Genomic DNA, 23,626 nt, shown 5'->3' on the forward strand with positions numbered 1-23,626 from the left:
GAAATCTCTCATTTACATACAATAAGTACTCAGACCCTTAGCCAAATTGTGGTCAGATGCATCCTGTTTAATTATCCTTGAGATGTTTTTAGAATTTAGAATTGACCCGAAGATGGCAGTTTACAGACTCTTCCCATCCAATCTGACGCAGTGTGAGAGGATCTGCCAGGAAGGACCTAATAAACTTCCCAAATGTAGGAGTGCAGAGCTTGTCAAAGTTACCAAAGAAGACTCATAGCTGTAAGTGCTGCCAAAGGGGCTCCTACAACGTTTGAATTAAGGGTCTGAATACTTGTGTACGTGAGTTTTTGATTTATTTGAACATGTTTTTAAAAAATTCAAAAAGAATGGATTTCACTTTGTCAATATGGATTTGATTGACACAATGTAGATCAGATAAAAACACACTTACAAAAGGTGTCTTAATACTTTCTGAAGGCACAGAACATGATAAAGTAGAATGGATCAAACAAAATGAATTCGAATACGAGTTGTTTTGTGCATATTCCACTGTGAGCTTTGTGACAGTTTAAAAAAATATTCCTGTTGCATCAAAGTATGTGTTTTTGAACAACTATGTATGATTAGAACATTTTGAAAAACATAGAATGTGTCCCATCAGCTGTTTGTGTTGAGGCCAGATAACTCTAAATCCAGATGAAAATGTAAATATGAATAATCTGACATTGTCAATGACAAATAGATATAAAGAGGAGTGTATGTGTTTTTGTATGTATTAGGTCACTCCATCCAGATTCCCAGCAGACATAGTGTAACACTTGCGGGAAAACATTCCTCAAGGATGATGTGTTGTTCTCACCTACATTGAACCCCTTACAGAAGAGATTTTCAAATATCTAATATGGCAACACAAACAATAAAAAGCATACACTTTTTGTACATTGATTAAATAGCTGGATCTTAAATTGTTTGTAAGATAAGATGGGCAAAATCAACCAAATCAACTTTGTGTCTATAACTCTGATTGAAGGTGTTCCTCCTTTTTTTAAAGATGACATCAGGGAAGAAAGAAAGCAAGACGATAACAATAGTGTCAAACAGTAGCGGCTATCTTGTTTGGGGAAGCCACACACACATTTCTGACTTCATATTGCTGGTCCACTGGTATGCACAGCACTGGATCGAAAATATTTGATAGAGACTCTCCATTTCCGGATCCGACCAAGAAAAGGACCACAGGGTGAGTGTGAGGATACACAACAGTCCTCGGCCATGTCACACACTGATTTCTACCCTGGAATACAAAGATCCCCTCCAGTCAAGTGGTATGTTCTTATTGACTTGTGCCAGTTGTGGGCTAACCAACACCATGATCAATCCTGAGGTACTTCACACATGGCAGAAGAGCGCCAGCACAAAGATTGATGATGAACTTTGCAGCCCCAACATAAGATTTGAAACGTGTGTCTTGGACACTCTAGTAAAGAGAACTGCAGACCTGTCTTCTGATGACCACCAGTGGTAAGTTGGATCAGATCATTGAGGAAGCTGCTAGACTTGATAAACCTCAATATGCAGTGAGGGTGAACTGGGCCCCTTTCCAGAAGATCCCAAAGCCCTATAATTGTTGGGAAATTTCCCTGCATCGTAGGGGCGGTTCAGGACATACAGTAATTGGGAGGGTCAGTGCTTCCAAGTCTGAGGCCATACAAGGTCCTCTGAAGTGGAAGACTACCACTTCTGGTTTGAAAGTGAGTTGCTGCCCTAGGAGGGAATGCTTTTCAATCTTGGGGTCCTGCATTAGGGTAACGTGCTGGCAGAGATGTTTGCATTGTCCAGAGTTCGGCCGAATCGCTATGTCTCTCCCCTACAAACACAACCTTTAGGTTCTGATAGAATTAGTGCATAAAGATCTTCCTCCTTTGCAATGTCATTAGGCAGCCTCAGGGACAACATAAGGAACTCTTATTTTGGGAAAGCACAAAGTTGAACAACTGCACCTATGCAGCTGAAGTATTACAGTATGTAGTTATTCCAGGGTAAATTGTTTTGTCATATTTGAGAAAGAGAGACACATTTGTGTTTCAAATGCACTTGATAATTCCCTTGACCTCTGGTCTGTGTCTGCAACTTGGACCCAGAAAAGCAGAGAAACATTTACGTTTTCTCAGGAGGGTGGCTGCTGTATCCCTTAGAGATAGGTGAGAAGCTCAGTCATCTTTGAGGAACTAGAAGAAGAGCTGCTACTCCTTCGCGTAGAAAGGAGCCATTTGAGCCAAGTGGTTCGGGCATTTGGTAAGGATGCCCTCTGGGCGCCTGCCAAGGGAGGTTTTCCAGGCATGACAAGCTGGGAGGCCTCTAGGAAGACCCAGGACTAGGTTGAGAGATAATTTATCCACTCTGGCCTGGGAACGCCTCAAGATCCCCTAGTCAGAGCTGTTCGATGTGGCCGGGGAAAAGTTAGTTTGGGGTCCTATTCTGGAGCTGTGGCCCCTGAGCCCGACCCGGATAAGTTTTCAAAGATGAGTGAGTGAGGGAGATAATGGCATTTACTTAAGCCTTAGCCACACAGAAATGAAGGGATTAGCGTTGCATTGCTCAGGATGAAGCTGCTCACAGCAGTAAAGAGAAAGAAGGTGGGAAGGGTGAAGCAGTGACAGCACAGAGGAAGTGACTGTTGCTCAGACTAAGCCCAGCCTGGTTTAGGTTTCGGATGAGACACATGTTCTGGTCATCCCCAGTGTCTGTGTGTATGCATGCGTGTGTGTGTGTGTGTGCGTGTGTGTGTGTGTGTGTGTGTGTGTGTGTGTGTGTGTGTGATGCAGATAAGTGAGTAATGTGTTTATTGATTGGAATCCTTGTACCACTGACCCTTGAGCAAACCTTGCCCTCACCGGGTGATCAAAGCTTTTACATCATCGGATTGCTCACAGCCCAAGGGATGTTTGTTTTCACAGCGAGACTGGTCCAGCTGAGTGGTGCCCTGACTTAAAGCAGACTTCCTAGTCATGAAGCTTCCACACATCTGCTGGGGACCGTGTGTATTCGTGTGTGTCTGTGTGCGATCACACTATGATCTCACCTTGTGTGCCTGAAGCTTGTTAAGGAAGAGATTATTGCACAAACAAGCTGTTGTCAGCTCAAGATCTAGCCGAGTCCTGGATACTATAATCATCAGCTGTATGTATGTAGACTTATCTAACATTACATAACCACAGACAAGCAACAACAAATACACAAATGCAACCGTGCAGCTGTCAACGGGTATATGCTCTGTGTATAAACAATACAGCTTTAAGGATGTTTTATAGAAAACAGGAGGATATTCCGACATCTGTTTATGATGATCCACCAGAGAAAGTAAATGGCAGATCTATTTTTTTTTGTTCCTTTTTTTTGTTTCCTCCTTAGATGATCAGTAGTGTCTGTTCAGATCTTTTTCCCGTAAATGGATGCTGTGTTTTGACTGTCCTTCTGGAATTGATCACGCAAGCCATTCAGGGATTTAATTTGTAGAAAAAATGATATCTTTTCATACTGATGTAGCATCAAACAGTTACCGAGAGAAGTCGTACAAGTGCGACAACAAATCATTAATACTGGATTAAAATGCAAATCGTTGTGTGAATAATTGGTACATACTTGATGATGGGATTAATAAAATAGTTTGAATTGAATTGAATGATAATCCCCTGAAGCAAAGTAGGGTGTCAATACTTTTATTAAAATCCTCTGATACGCCCAACATCGTCGAATATATATCATTGATGCGGATTCCCTTGTAACTTATCCAGGGTGGGAATTTTCTCCGATATATTTTTCCCCATTACACAGTTTGATCAGTGGGTGTTAAAGTATCATTAAAGATGGTGCAAAGATACCGCAAAACATCCATCGTAAGTCCTGTGAGACATAAAGTCGTGAATACAGCCTGCATCAAGGGAGCTGCGGGGTTTTCAAGGAAGTGGTGGTAGAAATTACTTTATAGGCCTATAAGTGTAATTTAAACAGATAGCGTTGCCTCAACACTTGACTGTAGGCTAATCGTTTGTTGTGTAAAACCGGCATCCAACAAATGCCACTTGTCCAGTGAAGAGACGTGTAGAAAAGCAAAGAGAGGAGGCCGGAGAAGGGGGAAGACTAGAATAAGCAAGCATGGGAAAGAAGGCAAGGATGAGAAAACTAGTAGGTGGTCCAAAAAATATTAAAAGAGAGGAGATAAGAATTTCAAGGGGGAGAAAAGTGGTGGAGAGGAGGAACGGGAGATGAGGGGAAAGATGAGGGCGTGGTGAAGAAATGAAAAAGAGAGGGGGGAGAGAGAGAGAGGCAGCCAAGGCGGAGGTCTGTGGAGAATTGCACATCAGCTCATGTGAGACTGATTCCGCGAGATGACAGAAGACTGACGTCCGAAATCAAAAACACGCCGCATATTCGACTTTCCAGATCTTTCCATCTCTTTCAACCCTCCACTCCTGTCTTTCTGTTTCCTTTTCTCATTCCTTCGCCGGTCTAACTTCTACTTGGTGGTCTTTTCTACTCCCCCTATCCCCACTGCTCTGCCGTCTTCTCTCCCCATTACTCAACACAGCGTCCATGCCCAGCCACCTTTGGTCTGTGCGTTCACATCAAGGGTGTGTTCTCCAAAGCAATCAATCATCTGCTTCAGAGATGAGATTCACAGGTGGGAAGCTCCGATCAAAATCCTCTTCAGAATGTTTTATGTGTTGTTGTTTTTCAAATCATCTATGAATGTAGCCCGGCCAAACCAATCAGAGCTGGAGAACTTTCACTCGGTTGCAATTAGAGCTGTGCCAGGCAATTTCCAACACGATGGAAAGTCCAAATGTCAACCAAGAGGTAGCTGTTAAAACGTTTTGACACCCAGAAGCTATAGAATCTGATCTCAGTAGACGGTGTAACCCCCCCTGACATATACAATATCTTCTTGGCGGACATTAAAAGGTGAATGGGGGTTTAGCTTTCTCTGGATGCACCGCTCGCTAATTGCTCTTGAAGAGAAGGTTTAATGTTCAGTTCTCAAGATTGAGTTTTTATCAGAACAGACCTGGTATACATGGAATAAAATGTTCCTAAATTGTTTTCATTATTGTATAATCGCTTGAAAATAAAAGTGCTTGTTACTTTTATTACCTATAAGAATGAGCGTTTTACATCCACAAAGGAGTGGGGCAACCTCCACTGAGGCCGCCTATGCGAAGCCATTTGCAAGAATGGACAAACTTAATGGCCATACGCATCTTTATATAAAGTGGGTGTCCAAATGCACCTGTTGGAAGAAAATATAAGAAAACAAATAACTAAATACTTCTTCACTCCATCCCTTGATATTGTGGAAATACTTGAGGCAGTGCTGGATGATGCCATCTTTAGTAACTACTATTGATCATGCACATTAGTGGTGCCCTAAAATGAACCAAGTTTTCCCACTATGTGTTTTTGAGTTTGGTACACTACCTTTTACTTACAAAACCTATTCGTTCTCCCGCCTACTTGATTTTCCCTCCTGATATTTAGCAAGCTAAATTCCGACAATCTAGTAACAATGGACTAATGAGCACATACAGTATGCAGCAACACACCCTCAGTTCCGCTTTCCATTTAGGTTGTTGTTTTGGTTATACACCCTCCAAATTCAGTTGATTCAGTTCATTGGTGTAATCTCTATGTTTCAAGCAGCCTGCCAAGTATTAAACGTCAGAAAAATAAAGGTGAATACAGGAGAGCTGGTAAAAAGCCAAATATGTCTCTCACGAGTATGTGGAGAACAAAACACAACTAACAGGAGCTTACTTTAGTCCGATGGATTGAAAAATGACAATAAAAAGTAATATTGCTCCGTGTCTGCTGGTTTTTCTAACATTTTTCCATATAACAAGTTTATGATATTATGTCAATGTTGTGTTCAAAGTTGTTCCACTGCCCCCATGTGGCCGGCAAATCAATTGCTGCTCCTTTAAAATGTTGTTCAAAACGATTTGAGTACTGTGAAAAAAATTGAGACTAAGAAAATCAGGGATTATGTTTTCCACTCACTGCCAAAAAATCCAGTTGGAGGTGCTCAATTCATTTTTTTCAATGGTGTTGAACACATGAATCCGTACATTAAGACTACAAACTCCCTAGACCGTCACAAAGCTATACACTATTATAGTCAAATATTGTGGAAGGATAATCACAAATGGCTAACTTCAACATCACCATTTGCACATTCTGATAGTAATGCAAATTTTGGTGTACAACCTAAACACTTTGCAACTCTGCTTTGAGGTGAGTCCGGTTTTACTGCTATAATAGCACAGTATTGTTCTGATATTGTAGAGGCAGGCCCTATCACCTTTATTTCCCGTTAAACAAAGCTTCTTCCAAAGTGAACAAATAAAAACGATCATTCTGGTAAACCTAGATCCGTCCTACACTGCAACCAAAAGCACAACAACAACAAATAACTCACCATGGTGACAAAGTCAAAACAGCTGCCCTGCACTTAAAACAGTCTTGAACTGATGTGGAGGTCTTCTGCCGTGCAGGGTGGACTTGTTTTATCGCCAGCCTAAATGTGCTGCTCCTGGAAGGTACCGGCCTTTTGTCTCTATTGGGCCAGATACTAATCTCTCACATAATAGTTCTATCTTTATCAGAAAAATTACTCCAATCCAGCATTATAAATTATTAAAGAATGACTGTGTTCAACATTGATTTGTAAAATTTTACATTTCTTAAGAAGATATTTGTTGTTAATTGTATGAAAAATATGAAATGAAAATATTAATTAAAAAGGACAGAATAATAGTAAAAAGTCATTGATGTTTAATAGAATTTTACCCCAGTCTTACTTTTGAATAGTTCTGACTAATATTTGGTTTTGATTTTATAAAGCCAAGTTTGAAGATTTTTTTCAATTTTAAGATACAGTACATTTAAGATCACAAGAAGGGTAAGACTTCATTTCGAAGCAATTAAAAGTAAAGTATACAATGTCCAGAGAACGTTTGTTTATGTTTATACTAACTGCGGCAATATCTGATGCTAAGTACCCGAAACATCGATCCCTGACATACTGGTTTACTGGTTGGGGCTTGATTCAAGCCACTGCGTTAAGATCGCCATTAGCTGATTTTGACCAGATGTGTTCTGGATTACAACGAATGAGCATGGCTTTAATGAATAGACGAGAATCTTCTTTGCAATGAGAAAATAGCATACTATTTATGCTATCCTCTAGGATCCTAGAAACACCAGGTGGTAAACTATGGAAATGTCTGGACTTTTTTAAGAAATGATTTGTGTGTGGAGCTAGAGGAGCTAAGCAATAGTTCAGGACATTGCCTTTCGTATGAAAGTAGTCTCTACTATTGCAATGAGTATGGCCAAAGTGCATGACACCATGGAAACAAGTATTGTCCTATTTAGTGGTTGGTATTGCAACATAATTGGTACACAGGAAAGGCTACCAATCCAGTCATGAGTGGAATATCCCTGTGCCAGTTTGTGTGTTTCTTGCCCAGTACCAAGGCTAATTTCCATGAAAACATTGCCATCGGTTCTATGGTAGTTACAGTATCTTGTTAGATACAAGACCATTAGCTCTGAAACTGTTTATCTGATAGGACTTATCTCACTATCTTTTAAAAATCTCTGTATCAACCACACACTGAAACAACAAAGCATGAAATAGCATGTTATCTAAGCAGTAATGACATACTCTGTACCTGAGGCTGTAGTAGTTCCTGATGCATCACAAATAAATTATATTTCTTTCAATATGTTGGTTTATGATTAATTCTTTCCAAAAACTGTAAACTTTGATGTAGTACCAAAGTACTAGTCTGATAAGACGTTTGTTCGAACTTTAAAGGCCAGGACACACCAGCCCGATAATCGCCGTTGTCAAAAAAAATGGAGTCGGCCGTTTCAGGAAGCTCCAGCTTCCCGTCGCTGCTAAAGAACACACCGAGACGACTGTTTATTTTCCGTACGCTCGCGGGACGTAATGTCTCCACAACAGCAGGCGGCGCTAATCTGTATTGTGGCCCGAAAAAATACGAAAGCCGGAAATGATTGGACATCTGTCTAGAGCATAAACATAGATAGAAATACGTATTTATATTTATGGACCATAAGAGCACAATTTTTAGCAGAGAGTGTCGAGCATGGTGTCGAGCAGTCAACAAGGGTTGATGCATGTGAGTACTCTCAAAACGAAACGAACAAACACATTAAAACGATGGCTAGCTGTTGTTAGCTGTTTGTGCTACCCGCCTCACTTCCGGGCTTCACTGATTCGCTAGCCCTCCACCAATCAAATTGCTCCAAATGAAAGACAGTCGGCCGCCGATTGAACATGTTCAATCGGCGGCCGACAGGCTCAAAACAAGCCCGACGACCTCTACGTCGGCCGACGTCACGGCACACACCAAACAGATTCGTCTTTTTTTTTGACGACGGCGATTATCGGGCTGGTGTGTCCTGGCCTTAAGTCTTAGTAAACATTATATCAAGGCGCTGCAGCTCCAAAATATTATCTTAACCACATGGTCACGGCTTTCATCTCTTCTGTTTATCACTCTGACAGCATAGATTGGGGAATGGGACAAACATTTGCTTGGTTGGGCTATTGAACACAGTGGTAATGGTGAGCTGACAGACGTTATTTTCTCTTAGAGCACAGGAAGGAATAATGTGCAAAAAATCCAAATCCGAAGATTAAAAGGTCATATTTGTCATTCAATTGCTATTGAATTGAAATTCTCCCCTGTATTAAACTTGTATTTGTCATCCAATCGACCCTATACATTAGCACATAGCTGATGCACTTTCCATGCCTATACTCAAGCAGAAGCAAAAACATGTTGACTGACAATATCAGCTGATTGACAATTGCCTATAGGTTGGTCCTTTAAAACTATAACGACCAGTTCTGAAGAGGGTACCTATTTAAAAATCTACTTTCAAAATGATACCGACACTATACAGTAATAATATTTCATGTATTTTCCAGAATAAACACTGAGCAGTAAGGCAGAGGTACAGGGAGTTCACAATGGTGAAACTACATATTTTGCCCGGAATTGTGAAAAAATAATGATTATTATTATTATTATATATATTTTTTTACAAATGCTGGTACTGTTATAGTTCTATTGAATTTTTCCTGAGAGCGTGAGACATGTGCAGGTTGAGTATTTTATATCGACAAAGTCACATGTGACTTGGGAGGACATATGGCAGCCCTGACTAAGTAAGCCGACATCATTCACAAAGATGTCCGTTGTATCTTTTTGCAGCTCTTCCATGAATGCAATTTGAAACTAAACTGCTATAAAACAAGAAGAAGCTGAAACCGCGAGGGTTATAGCTACTGTTGTGTCCTCCAAGTGCTACGATTGATAAATTATGGCTACACTCACTATTGCTGACAGACAGGTGTTTTCACTGGAACATTCAGCAACTACTAAAGCTCTGCTAGTAGTATTCTCCTAGTGTCAGCTAAGGTCATTCAGTTTTCAGGTTTTCACCAACGTTTACTAGCACTGAGCTAGTAAAGTTTGGCAAAAAGTTTTAGTAAAGTGTTTGCATTCAGTTGGAAGCTAATATCTTGTGACTATGTTGGTATAAGTCATCTTAAGCATGGTCTCTGATGGTCAGGACATATGAAATAGAACGATAGTTACATAACATTATTAAATAACAGGAACTCTGGATTACTGCCAGAGTTCTTTGAAATGTGACAGTCATTCCACTGGGACATCTTTTAGGACGACGTTAGCTTAAATAGGGGGTGACCGAGAACAATAACGTTGAGGTCGTGTGCCAGTTTCTGTTGTAATCAAAAGAAGACCCGTTTCTGGCTGGTCCCGGCGCATGACATACATCACACCCAAACGTTATGTGACTGGTTATGGCAGATCCAGAGTGGTACTGGGCAGATCCAATAGTTTTAACAGACACCCACCTTCAAGTGAGTTAACTTTGTCAATTGAACGATTCCAGAGCTTTTGTACAAATGAAATGAAGTACAATGGTCTGGTAGGACCAGGCTAACCCAACCGTGTACTGTTTTGTATAGAACGTGTCCTCAGTTTTACATTATTCTTCACAATTCAGCACCTATAGAACAGATCTGAAAAGCTATAAGAACAACCTCATACAACCTCATTCCACTGTGGAACAACTCCTACTAGCGCAGCACATTAAATGTCAGTATAAAAATCTAGGACTTTCACATCCTAATATATAACGTCCGGACCTTATGATGATAGGTCAAATCTTAATATTCCATAGGAATGCTTACCAAATCCGGCACATTATATCAGTAACTCCTATATGATCTCACTCCGCCATATGCTCCTCCACTCTTTAGGGCCTCCACTTGAAACAACTAGAAGCCACCAGAGTATTTCACTGTGGTCGTAGCCTACAGTGGTTGGGGCGTCACGTCATGGTGCTTTTAAGTTGACCTGGGGTTATACCACAATGATATTATGAAGTACAGTACACTCCAGTACTCTCCGCTCCACTTATGTATGATGTATATTTTGAGTTAACACAGCACAATGCATGTGCATATTTTAATCCTCCTTTATAGGTAATAGTAACTAGTAAATCTTTTTAAGTCTGCAGCTCAACGTATAGCTCATATTCATAATAATAGCACTATTAAAGAAAATGCACACCTGCTTCCCTCTCCCATCTGACTCTTTTGCATTGATAAATGATCCCCACCTTTGTGACTAATACAGTTTATTCACTCATTATGGTAAAGCAAAATGTAGTTCTCAAAGGGAAGTGTAACATTATGGATTGGGTCGTTACTGCTTAAATAAACTGTCCCTGTTTTGCCAGTTTCCTCTCATGTACTGTGGGTCCAGCTAAGCAAGCTGCACCCTCTGTTATGGATGAAACACCTGCACACACTCTTGCTGCTGCTGTGGCTGCTCATGATTTATGAAAACGTACCTTAATACGCCATTGCATGAATCAATACGGATTAAACTGTGTGGAAAATGTAAAACCATTTGATAATACACATTTAGAAAGCACATTTTGTACTGTAAGATTTTAAACACTAATACTATCGTCATATGGCAAACGTGTCATAACTGGTGTAAAACAGTTCAAACGCTAATTTTTGCTTCACTGAAGGTAATGAGAGTCATGCATAAGAACTAAATGTGTAAATCCTTGTGTAGAATTGAGTCCAATCAAGAAACATAATATTGTACATGAATCACTTAGCAATCCCATTATTAGGATAAACGGTGTGCACCATCTTGTGGAGGCCTTAAAAACTACAACTGAAATAGGCCAATAAAATAATGGAGTGATGTGTAAGCTAGGATGTTTTGGAAAGCTTTGTAAATGACACCAATTTAAGATTGACCACTAGTGTTGTTGACTTTATTCATTGGTTACCCTTGCATTTCAAGTGTACATAGTACAATAGGGGCACTCTTATGCTAGAACATGACATTAACAAAGATTCAAGAAGTCCAAGCTGTCATATTACAATAGCAATATTAGGGGTGGAGATACAATATAGTAACTCCTTGTTCCAGCTAAAACCTGATGAAATTCCTACATTTTTACCTTTTGTCCATGATAAAACAAATTAGGCTTAGATGGCCACATGGTGCTGATAAATTGGGAGTTTACGATTTGAGGCAGCGTCAATAATGAACACTGGCCAACGGCGGCCCGTAAACCAAACCAAACCAGGGCCAAATGTCTTATCCATTGTCCATTTCTGCACATGTAAAACATCAACAGTCCCTATCGCTGGTTCAGTAAATATTTGGAACACAGGGAGTGAGCAATGCGAAGGAGCAACTAATGACACTGATCTAAAATAACGACATCCTTTTGCACTTGGTCACTACAAGGGCCAGCAAGTCAAGTTTTGTATCTATAAAGCATCACTAAGGAGCGTATAATACGTAAAAGATAACGTATAGTGAATGGGTCACTCCAGAGAAATAAAGACGGACAAGCTGAACAGGAGCCCACTTATAACACGTCTACCACATAAATGAATGAATGAATTGAAATAAAATATTATAATTTAAACTGTTTGTAGAAGTCTGTCAGCGGACGGATATGGAAGGAATTGATCGATCAAAACAATGTCCGCGGGTCCATAGCAACGGTGAATTAACAGCGGTCATTATCGAAACATAACAGACCGTAGAACACAGCATTTATGTGATACATTTATTCATGACTATCTGGACACTTAATTGTTTTCCCACTAACCACTACTAAAACTGGTCATCACCAATGGTCAAACTACTTGAAAAAACTTTGAGGGCAATTCAGGGCTTAGCACGTACCTGTCTCAACTTTGGAGTGGTCGGTCCTCTCTGTGACTTTCTCCTGGCTGATGAGGTAATCGACGATGCGCACGCCGATTGGTGGCTCGGTGTGGTTCCACTCCATGATGACCAATGAGCTGCTGGGCTCGTAGGTGAAGGACAGCCTCAGCCTGGCAACAAGAGTGACAGAGATGCAACACCACGCCCCACGCTGATTAAGAATATGCTGTCAGCCAACAGGCCTCATTACAGTCATTGACAGCTAACATAAGCCCCTCATGTCCCCGCAAAACTACAACCAAATCAGAACATCTTCTTCCATGTGACCAACCTATCTGTCAACAGAACATACAGCAATTTTTTGCCCCAGAAGTCTGACTTGACTTACTCTAGAATGGTCGTCTGCAGCTACATGGCATTTAGACTCAGAGGTGTACAGAGGTTTTCATGTCCAACAATCAATACAGCAGCTCATGTCATGATTTAACATAGGGGCACCACACCCAGACTAAGATAGACTACAAGTTTTGTCATTTTTATGCTTTATTGATAGTGTAGAGTTGAAATGGGGCAGAGAGGGGAGTGACATGCAGAGAGGGTGCTGCCAGTAAAATGATAGATGGTATTTACCACGACCCATTTTTAGAGTGATGCGTTTGGAGACAGATAATATTATTATTCATTTACATACCTTGGTTGAGGAAGTGGGGCGCAGGTGGGCAGCCCGTCGGTGCCAAAGGCGCTGGAATCACAGCGACACCAGTCATCAATAACGTCACCTTTCCCCGAGCACCACAGCATGCTCATCATGGCCTCCTGAAGAGCCTTCAAAGGGGTGGAGAAGAGAAGGGATGACAAACAAATGTGAAACCTAAATTAAAAGCCAACCTGTGCACACATTGTAACATTGAATAACCTGATGAAGATGTAATGCAAAATTTTAAATTGTACTTTATATATCGACATCTGTGCGGGCTTCTTTTTCTCTTCAAATACGTCTTTATCTTTGTTGTCCTAAAAGAATAATTCATTCATTATCAAACGTAAATGTCACCTTGATTTCTCTCACGATACGAGGTCATAGGTCAAACCAACCTCACTAAGCACTGTCACCCCCAGATACCACTGAATCTCACTGGCAGTTCAATTCAAACAGGCAGATTCAGTGGCCAATCAGAGCTGACTGGGCTTTTGTTGGAAGGCAGGGCGCAAAGAGACAGACTCTAAATCTGAGCGTTTCAGACAGAGGCTCTAAAGAAGAGATTCAGCAATGGCACTGTGCGAAATGCAAAGGGGTTTCTCGCACAGTAGACCATGAAAACATTTTCCAGTAGACACCATAAATTACAATTTAGAAGCTGAAAATGAGCCTACTACGTGACCTTTAAATGAAATCGAATATGCTTTAAGTTGCATTGAGTATAATATCTTGACTAATGCATACACATAAGTTCAGAGACGTTGCTTATGTATCATGCCTAGCAATAGCTGCACAAGTTAAGGACTAGCCACCCCAGACAGCTTTGGTCAATAACAGCAGCTATATCCATCTGTCTGAGCTATAGAATGAACACCCCAGGAGGGTGAACAGCACTGTATCGACCTTTCTTACTGTTGGAGGAGTGGAAACAGTATTGACATACGGCCAACCTACCTTGCGTTCCAAATCACATACTTTTTCTTTTTACTACACTGCATACTAAAGTACAGAAGAGTTTGAGGGCCACAGGAGAGAAAAAAATCAGATAAGGAAGATTTATTTTCATTATGTCGAGAAATGTCAAGAATAAAGACGAATACTCCAAAATGCTATTGGAGTTAGTGGGGCATTTATGTATTTTCAGCATACTACAATTGACTTGCATGTATTGGGACATCCTAAATCTTTTTCTGGCATACTAAATATTAGGGAAGTATGGGGATTGGAACACAGGGAGAGTTATGATAAGCATTGTACTCCGAGGGGAAAAATAATTCCCCTGTGTCTGGCACTTCGTTTCATAATGAGCCATGAGGGTTTTCTCCCCTGATGGATCACCCAGCAGAATTCCAGTCAATAGGCCGACTGTGGGGTAATGATCACAAACCAACCAATAGTAATTCCTGGAAATTCTACGTACATTATTAGCTGCTGTCCTCTCATTAATGTTGCTTAAACGTCCTACAAAGAACTTTTAAATGTGCATGAAACATTCCAATTTTTCCTCTGAGGATCATAAATAACATTTATCAGCAAACGAGACAATCAGCGAAAAGAACACAACTTTTATAAAGGTGTTATTACTGCCTTTGCATAGGTCCGATTTCTTCCGGGAACTTAAAAAACGATCTATGGCAGGCAGACCAGACCATCCTGTGTTTATGAATGTGTTATGGTTAGCGATGGTAGGCAGGCAGGTAGGATCAAAATTCAGAACGTTTCAGGTAAAGGATCATTTATTCTCCTCAAAAATGACAAAGAGCCAAAAGGCAAAAAGGCAAGGAATACATAGACACAGGTAACACACAGGACAGGACTCACCAACAACCACAATGCTGAGACAAGGAACAATGGAACACAATGACTTAAATACACATAAGACGGAACACATTAGGGCGGGGCCAGTAATCACACAGGAGGGAAACTTGACAGGACATGGGGAGAAACAAGACAGACATACCAAAATAAAACAGGAAACACAGGGAAACCACCAAAACAAGACAACAAACACACAGATCATGACAGAATGGTGATAAATCAAAGTTTACTTCGCTTCACCAACGTCATGTCACTTATTATTAATCTTACATAGTAACATATACATACATCACCACGATGCATCTTGTGGTCTCTCTTTCACTTGTAACTTAAACAAATGCACACACTCAGGCCATGGTGTCATAAAAAGGCTATGAGGAGCTTTCGGTTTTTGTTGATTCTAGTGGCACTTTTGGACAAAAATGGTAATGTTTTCTTATGACACCATCGCCTGAGTGTGTGCATTTGTTTAAGACAAAATGGTGGAAACGTTTACAAATTTAGATTGGACAATACATGCTTCCTATAATCCAGGAGGATCGGAGAAGATGACACCACCGGTTGTAAGTTTGTCACAGAATATGATATGAAGGACTTGGTCAGAAATTGGTGCTTTCAGACATTAGACAGTCCCAAATAGTAAGGTAGGTACACACCTGGTACGTCTCATTATTGGACACCAGTTCGTAGATGGGTGCGGCCTTGGTGATCTGCAGCAGGACGGGCTCAGACGGCTGCCTGCCCTGCGCCGCCCTGGGGCTCATGTGGCAGAGGTGGCAGGAGCGCGGACACTGGCCCTGGCTGGTGCAGTCCATACGCACGCCGGCCGCCATGCGCTTTGCCCCGGTGTCCAGCAGACTGGCAATGTACGCTGGGTAAGTCAGGGTCCTCTGCTCCTTGTCGCGCTCCTCGGACTCCTCCGAAGGCGAGTTACCTGAAAGGACAGAATGCAGGAAAAACTGTTAATTATCTATCTATCTATCTATCTATCTATCTATCTATCTATCTATCTATCTATCTATCTATCTATCTATCTATCTATCTATCTATCTATCTATCTATCTATCTATCTATCTATCTATCTATCTATCTATCTATCTATCTATCTTTTTTACATTATGATAAAATGGTGCCAAACACACAAAAAAAACACTTTACAAAGAGTAGAAGCTATTAGAAGCAGATGTCATAAAATAAAATAAAAAACATATTGGAAAGATGGTTAGCTTTAAAGTTTCTCGTAATGAGATAAGGGAATAAGGGAAAGGGTGAAAAAACTTAACCAAGAGGTTTTTTTTTCCCTTCGTAACAACATGGCAAAACTACAAAGCATTGATGTGTACCCACACACCCGTATCTCCCCTGCTGGATGTTTTAGCAATGCTGCATCACTGACAGAATACATGAGCACAAGGGTAAATATTTGGGCCAAAGCAACAGCTACTAAGAGCTCAGTGTTCCCTCTAGAAAAGAAGGTGAGTGGGGAGACCAGACCTGATCAATGAAATGTTCAGATTGTATTAATGTGTCTTGTACAGGCTGTCATTGACATTTACGATTTGTTATGACCAGCTCATGTTGATTTAACTTGCTTTTAACTTGAACGCACGGTCTATTATATTCCATTGCTTGGAGGCTCATGATCAATTACATGTTATTGAATAGGGTTTGACAGTTCCTTGTATTTATCATAAGCAAGGTAAGCATGTGATTCTGGGCAAAACAATACATAATTGACTCAGAAGGCAACTTCCTTTCAGCTTACATGTGGCATTTCTTTACAGTAGAGTGTTGTATCCACCATATTCCTGAAAAGTAGACTTTTGATTGAGTCTAACTTCTATTATGGTAAACTGTGAATCAAATATTCCCCACAGAAAGATTTTTTTTTATTTCAGGCCGAGCGGGATGTCCACTTGCAAGGGATGTGAGAGAGATGAAAATGCTTAATAAAGAACAATTTTTATTTTTTTTAATGGCTAGTTTTTGGAGATTACCATTTTGGGAGACTGCTTGGCTGCAAGCAAACACAAGACACAATTTAAAATGCTCAAGCACCAATTAGGGATTAGGCTTGTTGAGCTGCCTTTGATGGAGTACAATTTAAGTTTATGAGCCATGGGATGATGGGAAAACTGTGTGCACACAAGCTCAGAGACCAACATGTGCATTTATATTTAGAGTTTGTTTCACGACTCTTTTAAAAGTAATCTTATATAGTGTAACATATTTATGTGTGTATCTGAAGCATGCTACTGTAGAACTGGTCTTTGTACAAGATGTCTCATTTAAATAAAAGTTATTCTATAAATGTAAGTTTGGATGGACCAAAACAAGTACAAAACCTATACCACAAAACATCAACCAATCATCAAATGCCCATATTCACACCCACCCAGCCTTTTAAAGACAAAATACTTTCACACATTATTTCTTGCACTTAAAGCGGCTACGAGTAACATTTAAATATCTTTTAAACAGCCTCATGTTTCCTCTGATAATCATAAATTACCTTTAACAGCAAACGAGACCATCAGTGCAAAGAAAGACGTTTTTAAATAGTTTTTATTACTGCTTTTGGTCTGGTCGCACACCCAGTCCGATTTTCGGTTCGCTCGTGCAGGCTCTATGGTCACATATCCATATTGGTCGCAGATTTCAGTGTGGCGCAGCAACGTGATTTGAGAAGCCTATCCCTCCAGGTGAGGGAAGGGGAGCGGGAGCCTTGTTTGAGACAGTTATTTGTCGTCATAATGACTGATAACGGGGCTGAACCATCAAAGAACAAAATTAAAATGCAATGAAGAAAAGCTAAAAGGGAGAGTGATATAGGCTACGGGTGGGACGAGGGCGTTGCCAAGCAACGTGTATACAATTTCACGAGAGCGAACTAGACTGCAGTTTTTACTCCTAAATGAATGAGCGGTTGGTACTAACACAACGTTTGCTTTGCTTCACCATCATCAGATAACCATTATCTGAAATAGTCATTATTTACATCAACAACACAAACACATTACCTCATCGAGATCCATACTAACTGCCGTCTCTCGTTCATTCGCTTTCTGTGAGGACCTTACTATCTATGGTGAGGACACGTCTTTCAGCTCCGTGAGAGAGAGTAGTTAGGTGACACTGCTGAATCAACTCATTGCAATCAGGTGTGTGTGGCAGTGACTGGCATTAGTTGATGCAGTGTCAAAACCACTCTCACGGAGCCGAAAAGAGTCCTCACACTTTCAACACACGGACATGCACTATATTGCGCCCTTCTCAGTTCACACTCGCACGCTTGTCACGCGCTAGTAAACAGCTTTGCGACAGCGGGCGTCGTAAAAATGCTACCGCTTTTGTCCAAAGGGGACGCCAACGTGCCATCTTACTCGTAGTGGCTTTAAAGGTGAACTATTTAACGTTGTGTACTTCAGAGAAGTGAACATTTTCTAAGGTGTTTTCTCAAAACTGAAAGAAAAAAAACTTTCCTCAGGAAAATTGGATCGCTGGAACATTGTTTGAAGTTAAAAAGCTACCCAAAAGGTTGCTGTTTCACCGCTGCTGTTTACAGAAGCAGGGCCCACAGTTCTGTTTAAAACATATTCTAGTCTTACGTTTGGTTCTAAGCGCCTCAAAATAATTGTCAATACTAAGAATTACACGTAGAGTAGCCTAAATAAGTTCCGTAAACTACCTGCAGGCTGCGCAAATGTAAAACAAATTCACCTCCCCTAAAACTGCACAGTGCACCTTTAAGAATGTACGTCTATGTCTGAAGGGCGGAGATTAGCCTTGTTTGAGAAGGAGCCATCTGGCTCAGACCTGCGCAATTATGACGCGCGTTTTGCTGAGCGCACAGCATTTTGGCAGCATTTTTGCTGTGTGCTCAGCAAGACATGCGTCATAATTGCGCGGGTCTGAGCAAGACGGCTCCTAGTCAAACGAGGCTAATGGCTATGTCCGACTGAAATCATGACAACACTATGGTGGCCCTGAAGTTCAAATCCCAACGGAAAATAGGAAAACATGACAACAAATCACAAAACACAACGGCATTGACTTCTACCGGAAAACAAGTAGGGCCTGCAATCATGGGATACTCACTGATTGGACAGAATGTATTGTTTGACACCAAATAAGGACTTAAGGTGCACTTCCTTCTCGTGAAATGACAGTCAAGTTTGTTCGTCCAATCAGTGAGGTGTGTTTTGGTTTTAGTTGGGAGGCCACTGTACAACACAACTGTTCAGTCAAATACAAAGACAGCCAGAAAGAGCGTCACAATGTCTCAACGGCTTTTCACAATGTTTGTTTCATGTCAACACATACAATATTCAGTGTTTGATTTTGTGTTGGATTGTGAGTACTCAACACCATTTCAGTTATACCTCATTTTTCCACACACCTTTTAAATACACACTTCATTTTGTCTGACACCTGTCGCCTGATTATGTTTCACGAGCGATGTCATGATTGACACGTAACACTAAGTTTATTCACCCTTTATTGAGCTGAATTAAACTGTAGAAACAAGAAGCATACACTCAAGAAAATCCAGACTGATTTTTCAGAAATTTCGTTTATTTGTGCACTTATGACATAGTCTCCAGAGCGCCGTTAACAAAAGAATATTCTTGTTATGTGTCCGACCTTATGTTGAATGTCAACAAGATATTTTATGTACGTTGAAGTAAAATCGCCTAATACCACTCTGTGCAGAATTGTAAAGGGGTTAAAAAAAAGCCAATAAATACACGACAACCAGTGCTACGTTCTCCAGACACACATTATACTGCAGTGACAGATAGACCAAGGCGCACCTCAGCCCTTAACAGAAAAGTAGAATACACAAAGTACAAGTGAACAGAAAGTACAAAAAAAAAAAAAATCCCAAATAATGTCAGATAGGAGCGGGGGGAAAGGGAGCACATAAGAACCCAAACATATATAATGTGCTAAACATAGAGGTGCGCTGAATGAAAATTCTACTTTGATAAAGAACAAGCCTCCAGAACGGGCAGTGGATTGTATAATTCATAAATAGCTTGCTTGTGTGTGTGTGTGTGTGTGTGTGTGTGTGTGTTAGTGCGTGTGTGTGTCCTTATTTATATCTCTGTCTCTGTGCACCTGTTGTGTTTATACATCGCGCAACATCCGAATTCCCTTTGCTACTTGTGGAACTCATTGCTGTGCAGGTGTGCGCATCTTGTTCATGACATTGTCAGCATCAGGTCACTGAGACAAACCGACAGATAGGCCGTTATCAATCAGGGGAATGTGTAGCTAAAGGAGGTCTGATGCACGGGGCAAGTCTCAACGGGGCACAACAAAACAAAAAGTCTGGATGTTAACACAACTTGACCCCTGAGCGACATTGGTGGGTGTGTGTGTGTGCGAACATGAAATGTCTAAGGCGAAGCACTCTGCGGGCCATGACACTGCACTAATCAAAGGTAATAGAGAAGATGATTAGGCTTTTGCTTTAAGTGAATGCTGTGAAAGCATGGGTACAACAGTAAATCAATGAGAAGAAGAAGAAAAAAAAACACCTGGAATTTGAAGAACACGATCTAGAAACCTGTTGTGTGTGTGTGTAAATATGCAGATGATATTTGTATTCATAGAGGCGTATTCGTCAAGATGTCAATGTCCGTGCCCTCCTGACCAGACGATCTTTAATCTATCCTTATGTCAAACTGGCTCCCCTCCCACTAATCAGCCCTCATCATTCTGTCGTTACTCGCCACATCCCGACAGATGGAAATTAAACGTGCCAGTTATATTAGGAGGGCTGAGGGCCTTTCAGGGCAAAGTAGATTGGCAATGATCAATGATTAGTTCAGTTTAGTCTCGTTTGGTTCAGCATTGTTCAGTCACAGCTTGGACCATGGGGGGGGGGGGGGGGGGGGTAAAATATTTTAAAAACATACAAAATTGCTTTTGATTTCCACTTTTCTTTGAAGGTTAATAATGTGGAAATTCCTTTACACATGCACAAAGTATACAAGTACAGATACATTGAACAGTTTTACAACTCTCAAAAACACATTGCGAATAATTGTTAGATTTTACTATATTATTTGGAGCCAGTATTACCGTAACCGTTGGAAAATGGCAATATGGTACAACGTCACTGCAACCTTACTTTGACCTATTATACTTTTTCGACTTTTATGACCTATAAACGTTGTTATAATGATTTATAGTCATGTTTAACCATACTAGCGTATCAAATAAATACGTACATGCATTTAGACGTATTCCCTGCTGACCGTCTGGGGTGGCTGTGCAGAGCGCTAAACACTAGGGCAGCCGGTCGAGAATTCACTTGTTCAAATCGGTTCAAATTTCCTGCCATCGTGTTGTCCCGTTCCCAGATTTTTCCATATACGGTAATCCTGCAACGTGGAGGACATGCCCCCACCTTCCTGCTCTCAAATCTGCCCGCGCTGCTGAAAGTGTTCCGTAAGGAAGGTAACCAATCACAACGGAGTGGGGTTTGCAGGAGGGGGGAGGCGGAGATGGCCGAAGCGCAGTGTTGACAGAGCATGCTGAATCGCCCAGACGAGAGGAAGCGTTTCCCGAAAATCTACATAGTTTTTTGTGATGTGATTCGTGTCAGGTTGCTCTATAGCAGTTTTTAACAAGAAATTAAGACCAGAAAAGTAGTATAATAGGAGATCTTTAAATTAGAGTGAACATTTGCGGGCACTGTTACGGCTCCCGCCTTGTTTTATCTCTTCCTGTTTCCTCACTTCACTTTCTCTCTCTAGCAGGTGTCCTGAGTCAGTCTGATTAGGGGGCAGGTGCTCCGGCGGAGCTTTAAGGCGTGGCCTGTGCCGGTGGCGGGTCTCTCACTCAGCGCAAACTTCTCACGGCTGCTGACCTGCACCATGCTGCTGCTGCTGCCTTATGATTTAGTTAATGGAGGGCTGTTAGTTGGTGTTCTGTTTGTTTTGATCGTAGTTTTAGAGGGGCCGGGGTATAGTTTAGTTGGGTTTATTTCATGTTTTCAGGCCGGTTAACGAGCCTGGTATGGCCGGCCGTAACAGGCACACTTGATAGAAAACCCCTCAAAGCGTTCTTGAGCTATTGCGTTCCGAAAATGGCAAGGTCACAGTGACGAAATGTAAACAGTTTAACATTGAGTTAGAGTGTGAGTTTGTGCCAAATTTGAGAAAATTCCCTCTGTGTGTTCTTGAGATGTATTGCGTTCATGAGGCGATGGTCTCAAAGTTACAGTTGACATTTGTGCAAAGTTTGAAGAAAATCCTTCAAAGCGTCCTTGAGATATTGTGCTAACAAAAAAGGCAAGTTTGACATACGGACGGACAACCCGAAAAAAACATAATACTCTGGCTTTTGGCTATCGCTGGCAGCTGAGGCATGATTATTTTTTTCCCCCATCTGTGTAAGTGGACACCACTGCTGTTGTTTTGCACATGACATCCGTAATCCCTCTTCAACAAAGATGCAAGATTGTCCTCTGGAACATTCTACGAAAATTCTCCATTTTTACTACTTCACAGACACTTTGAGAGACACTTCACAGTCACCCAACCATCTTGTCTGGGGGAAGAATCAAAACATCCTGGCTGATGATTCACTGTTCTATGAGTGTCAGGGTGACGCATTGCATGAGTCTTTTACCTGATAATTGGGTCCTTGAAGTCCTTCACTGACTACATGCTCTCCACAATTACACCACATATACTGAAATACTTTAAACTACTGTGCGGATCATCAGGTTAACAGATGATAAGGTTGCGTGAATACAGATGTCTCTATTCCAACCACTCCACCACTAGTCCACTCACACACACAACAGAAAACAATAAGATAAGATATACTTTATTTTAAAAAAGTGGTATGGATGGTCCATGTGCATAGGTAGCTGTTACTAGTAGATAACAGTACTAAAATACTAGCTCTGCCAGTGCATAGTATGATAGGAAAATAAAAATTATGATAAAAAAGCCATCAAGTGTGCAAATATACAGGTGCAAAAAAATACAAATACAAGCACTGTGCTGTTGTTTTGAACTTTGCTAAACGTCTTTTCTTTGTGCGGCATCCTACACGTCTCTCTGTATATTTTTTTTACAGCACCACCTCTATCTCAACTCCCTTTTTTGTGTGCTGGAGGAAAAATGTGAGGGAGGAAAAATGTAATATAATATTCCTTCTCTACCTTTCCTTAATATTAAAAGAAGAAAAAAACAATCTATCCTCTCTCCGGTTTAAGGCCAGTTTTTCTGCCTATAAATTCTCACTATGACTGTTCTTTTCATAACCCACCTGCTTTTATGGAAGCCTATGGCCAGTAGTATATAGCTTAGTCAGACGTATATGAAAGTGCACATACACAATGCTCATTAAATGTATTGTGTGTTTGAAACAGGCAGACATCTTGCAGGGGACAGGGGCTATAAGAATAAATACAGTAAAATAACCTCTATATCCTCCTCCTCGCGTTTCCTGAAATACAATTTTCGATCCAATTTTTTCCTGGACTCCTCCACCTAATGTGATCTATTGGTGACCACAGGGGGTTGAGAACAGAGCATCTTTGTGAGCCTGTGGTGTGATACTGTTATGCTGGTGTAAACATATTTCACAGTCCTGAAGGAGAATCAGGTCAGTGCTAACTTTTTTAAAGGGTAAATTGCTAATAAGATCTTGGGTTTAGCATTGAAGCAAGGTGAAGGGTAAAGTGTTAGTTAAAAACTCCACTAAACAACACCATTTCTAGGCTATTTATAGTTGTGTATTGATTAGGTATAATGTGAATAGTGTCCCTTGATTATATCGCCATGTGTTATGA

General features: G+C 40.9%; 1 protein-coding gene across 1 annotated transcript in view; it reads right to left on the reverse strand.

Moving 5' to 3' along the window:
• The window catches only part of astn1 (astrotactin 1), a gene marked incomplete at its 5' end in the record, with an annotated part of 480,467 nt that overhangs the window by 37,924 nt on the left and 418,917 nt on the right, over positions 1 to 23,626 (reverse strand). Inside the window, 3 exons of the mRNA XM_080034245.1 lie at positions 12,309 to 12,460; positions 12,982 to 13,115; positions 15,465 to 15,742. Of these exons, the coding sequence (XP_079890371.1) occupies positions 12,309 to 12,460; positions 12,982 to 13,115; positions 15,465 to 15,742 (564 nt within the window). The remainder of the gene's footprint in view (positions 1 to 12,308; positions 12,461 to 12,981; positions 13,116 to 15,464; positions 15,743 to 23,626) is intronic.

Source organism: Ammodytes marinus (genome assembly GCF_949987685.1).
Source record: "Ammodytes marinus genome assembly, chromosome: 9".
In the NCBI taxonomy this organism is placed as follows: Eukaryota; Metazoa; Chordata; class Actinopteri; order Uranoscopiformes; family Ammodytidae; genus Ammodytes; species Ammodytes marinus.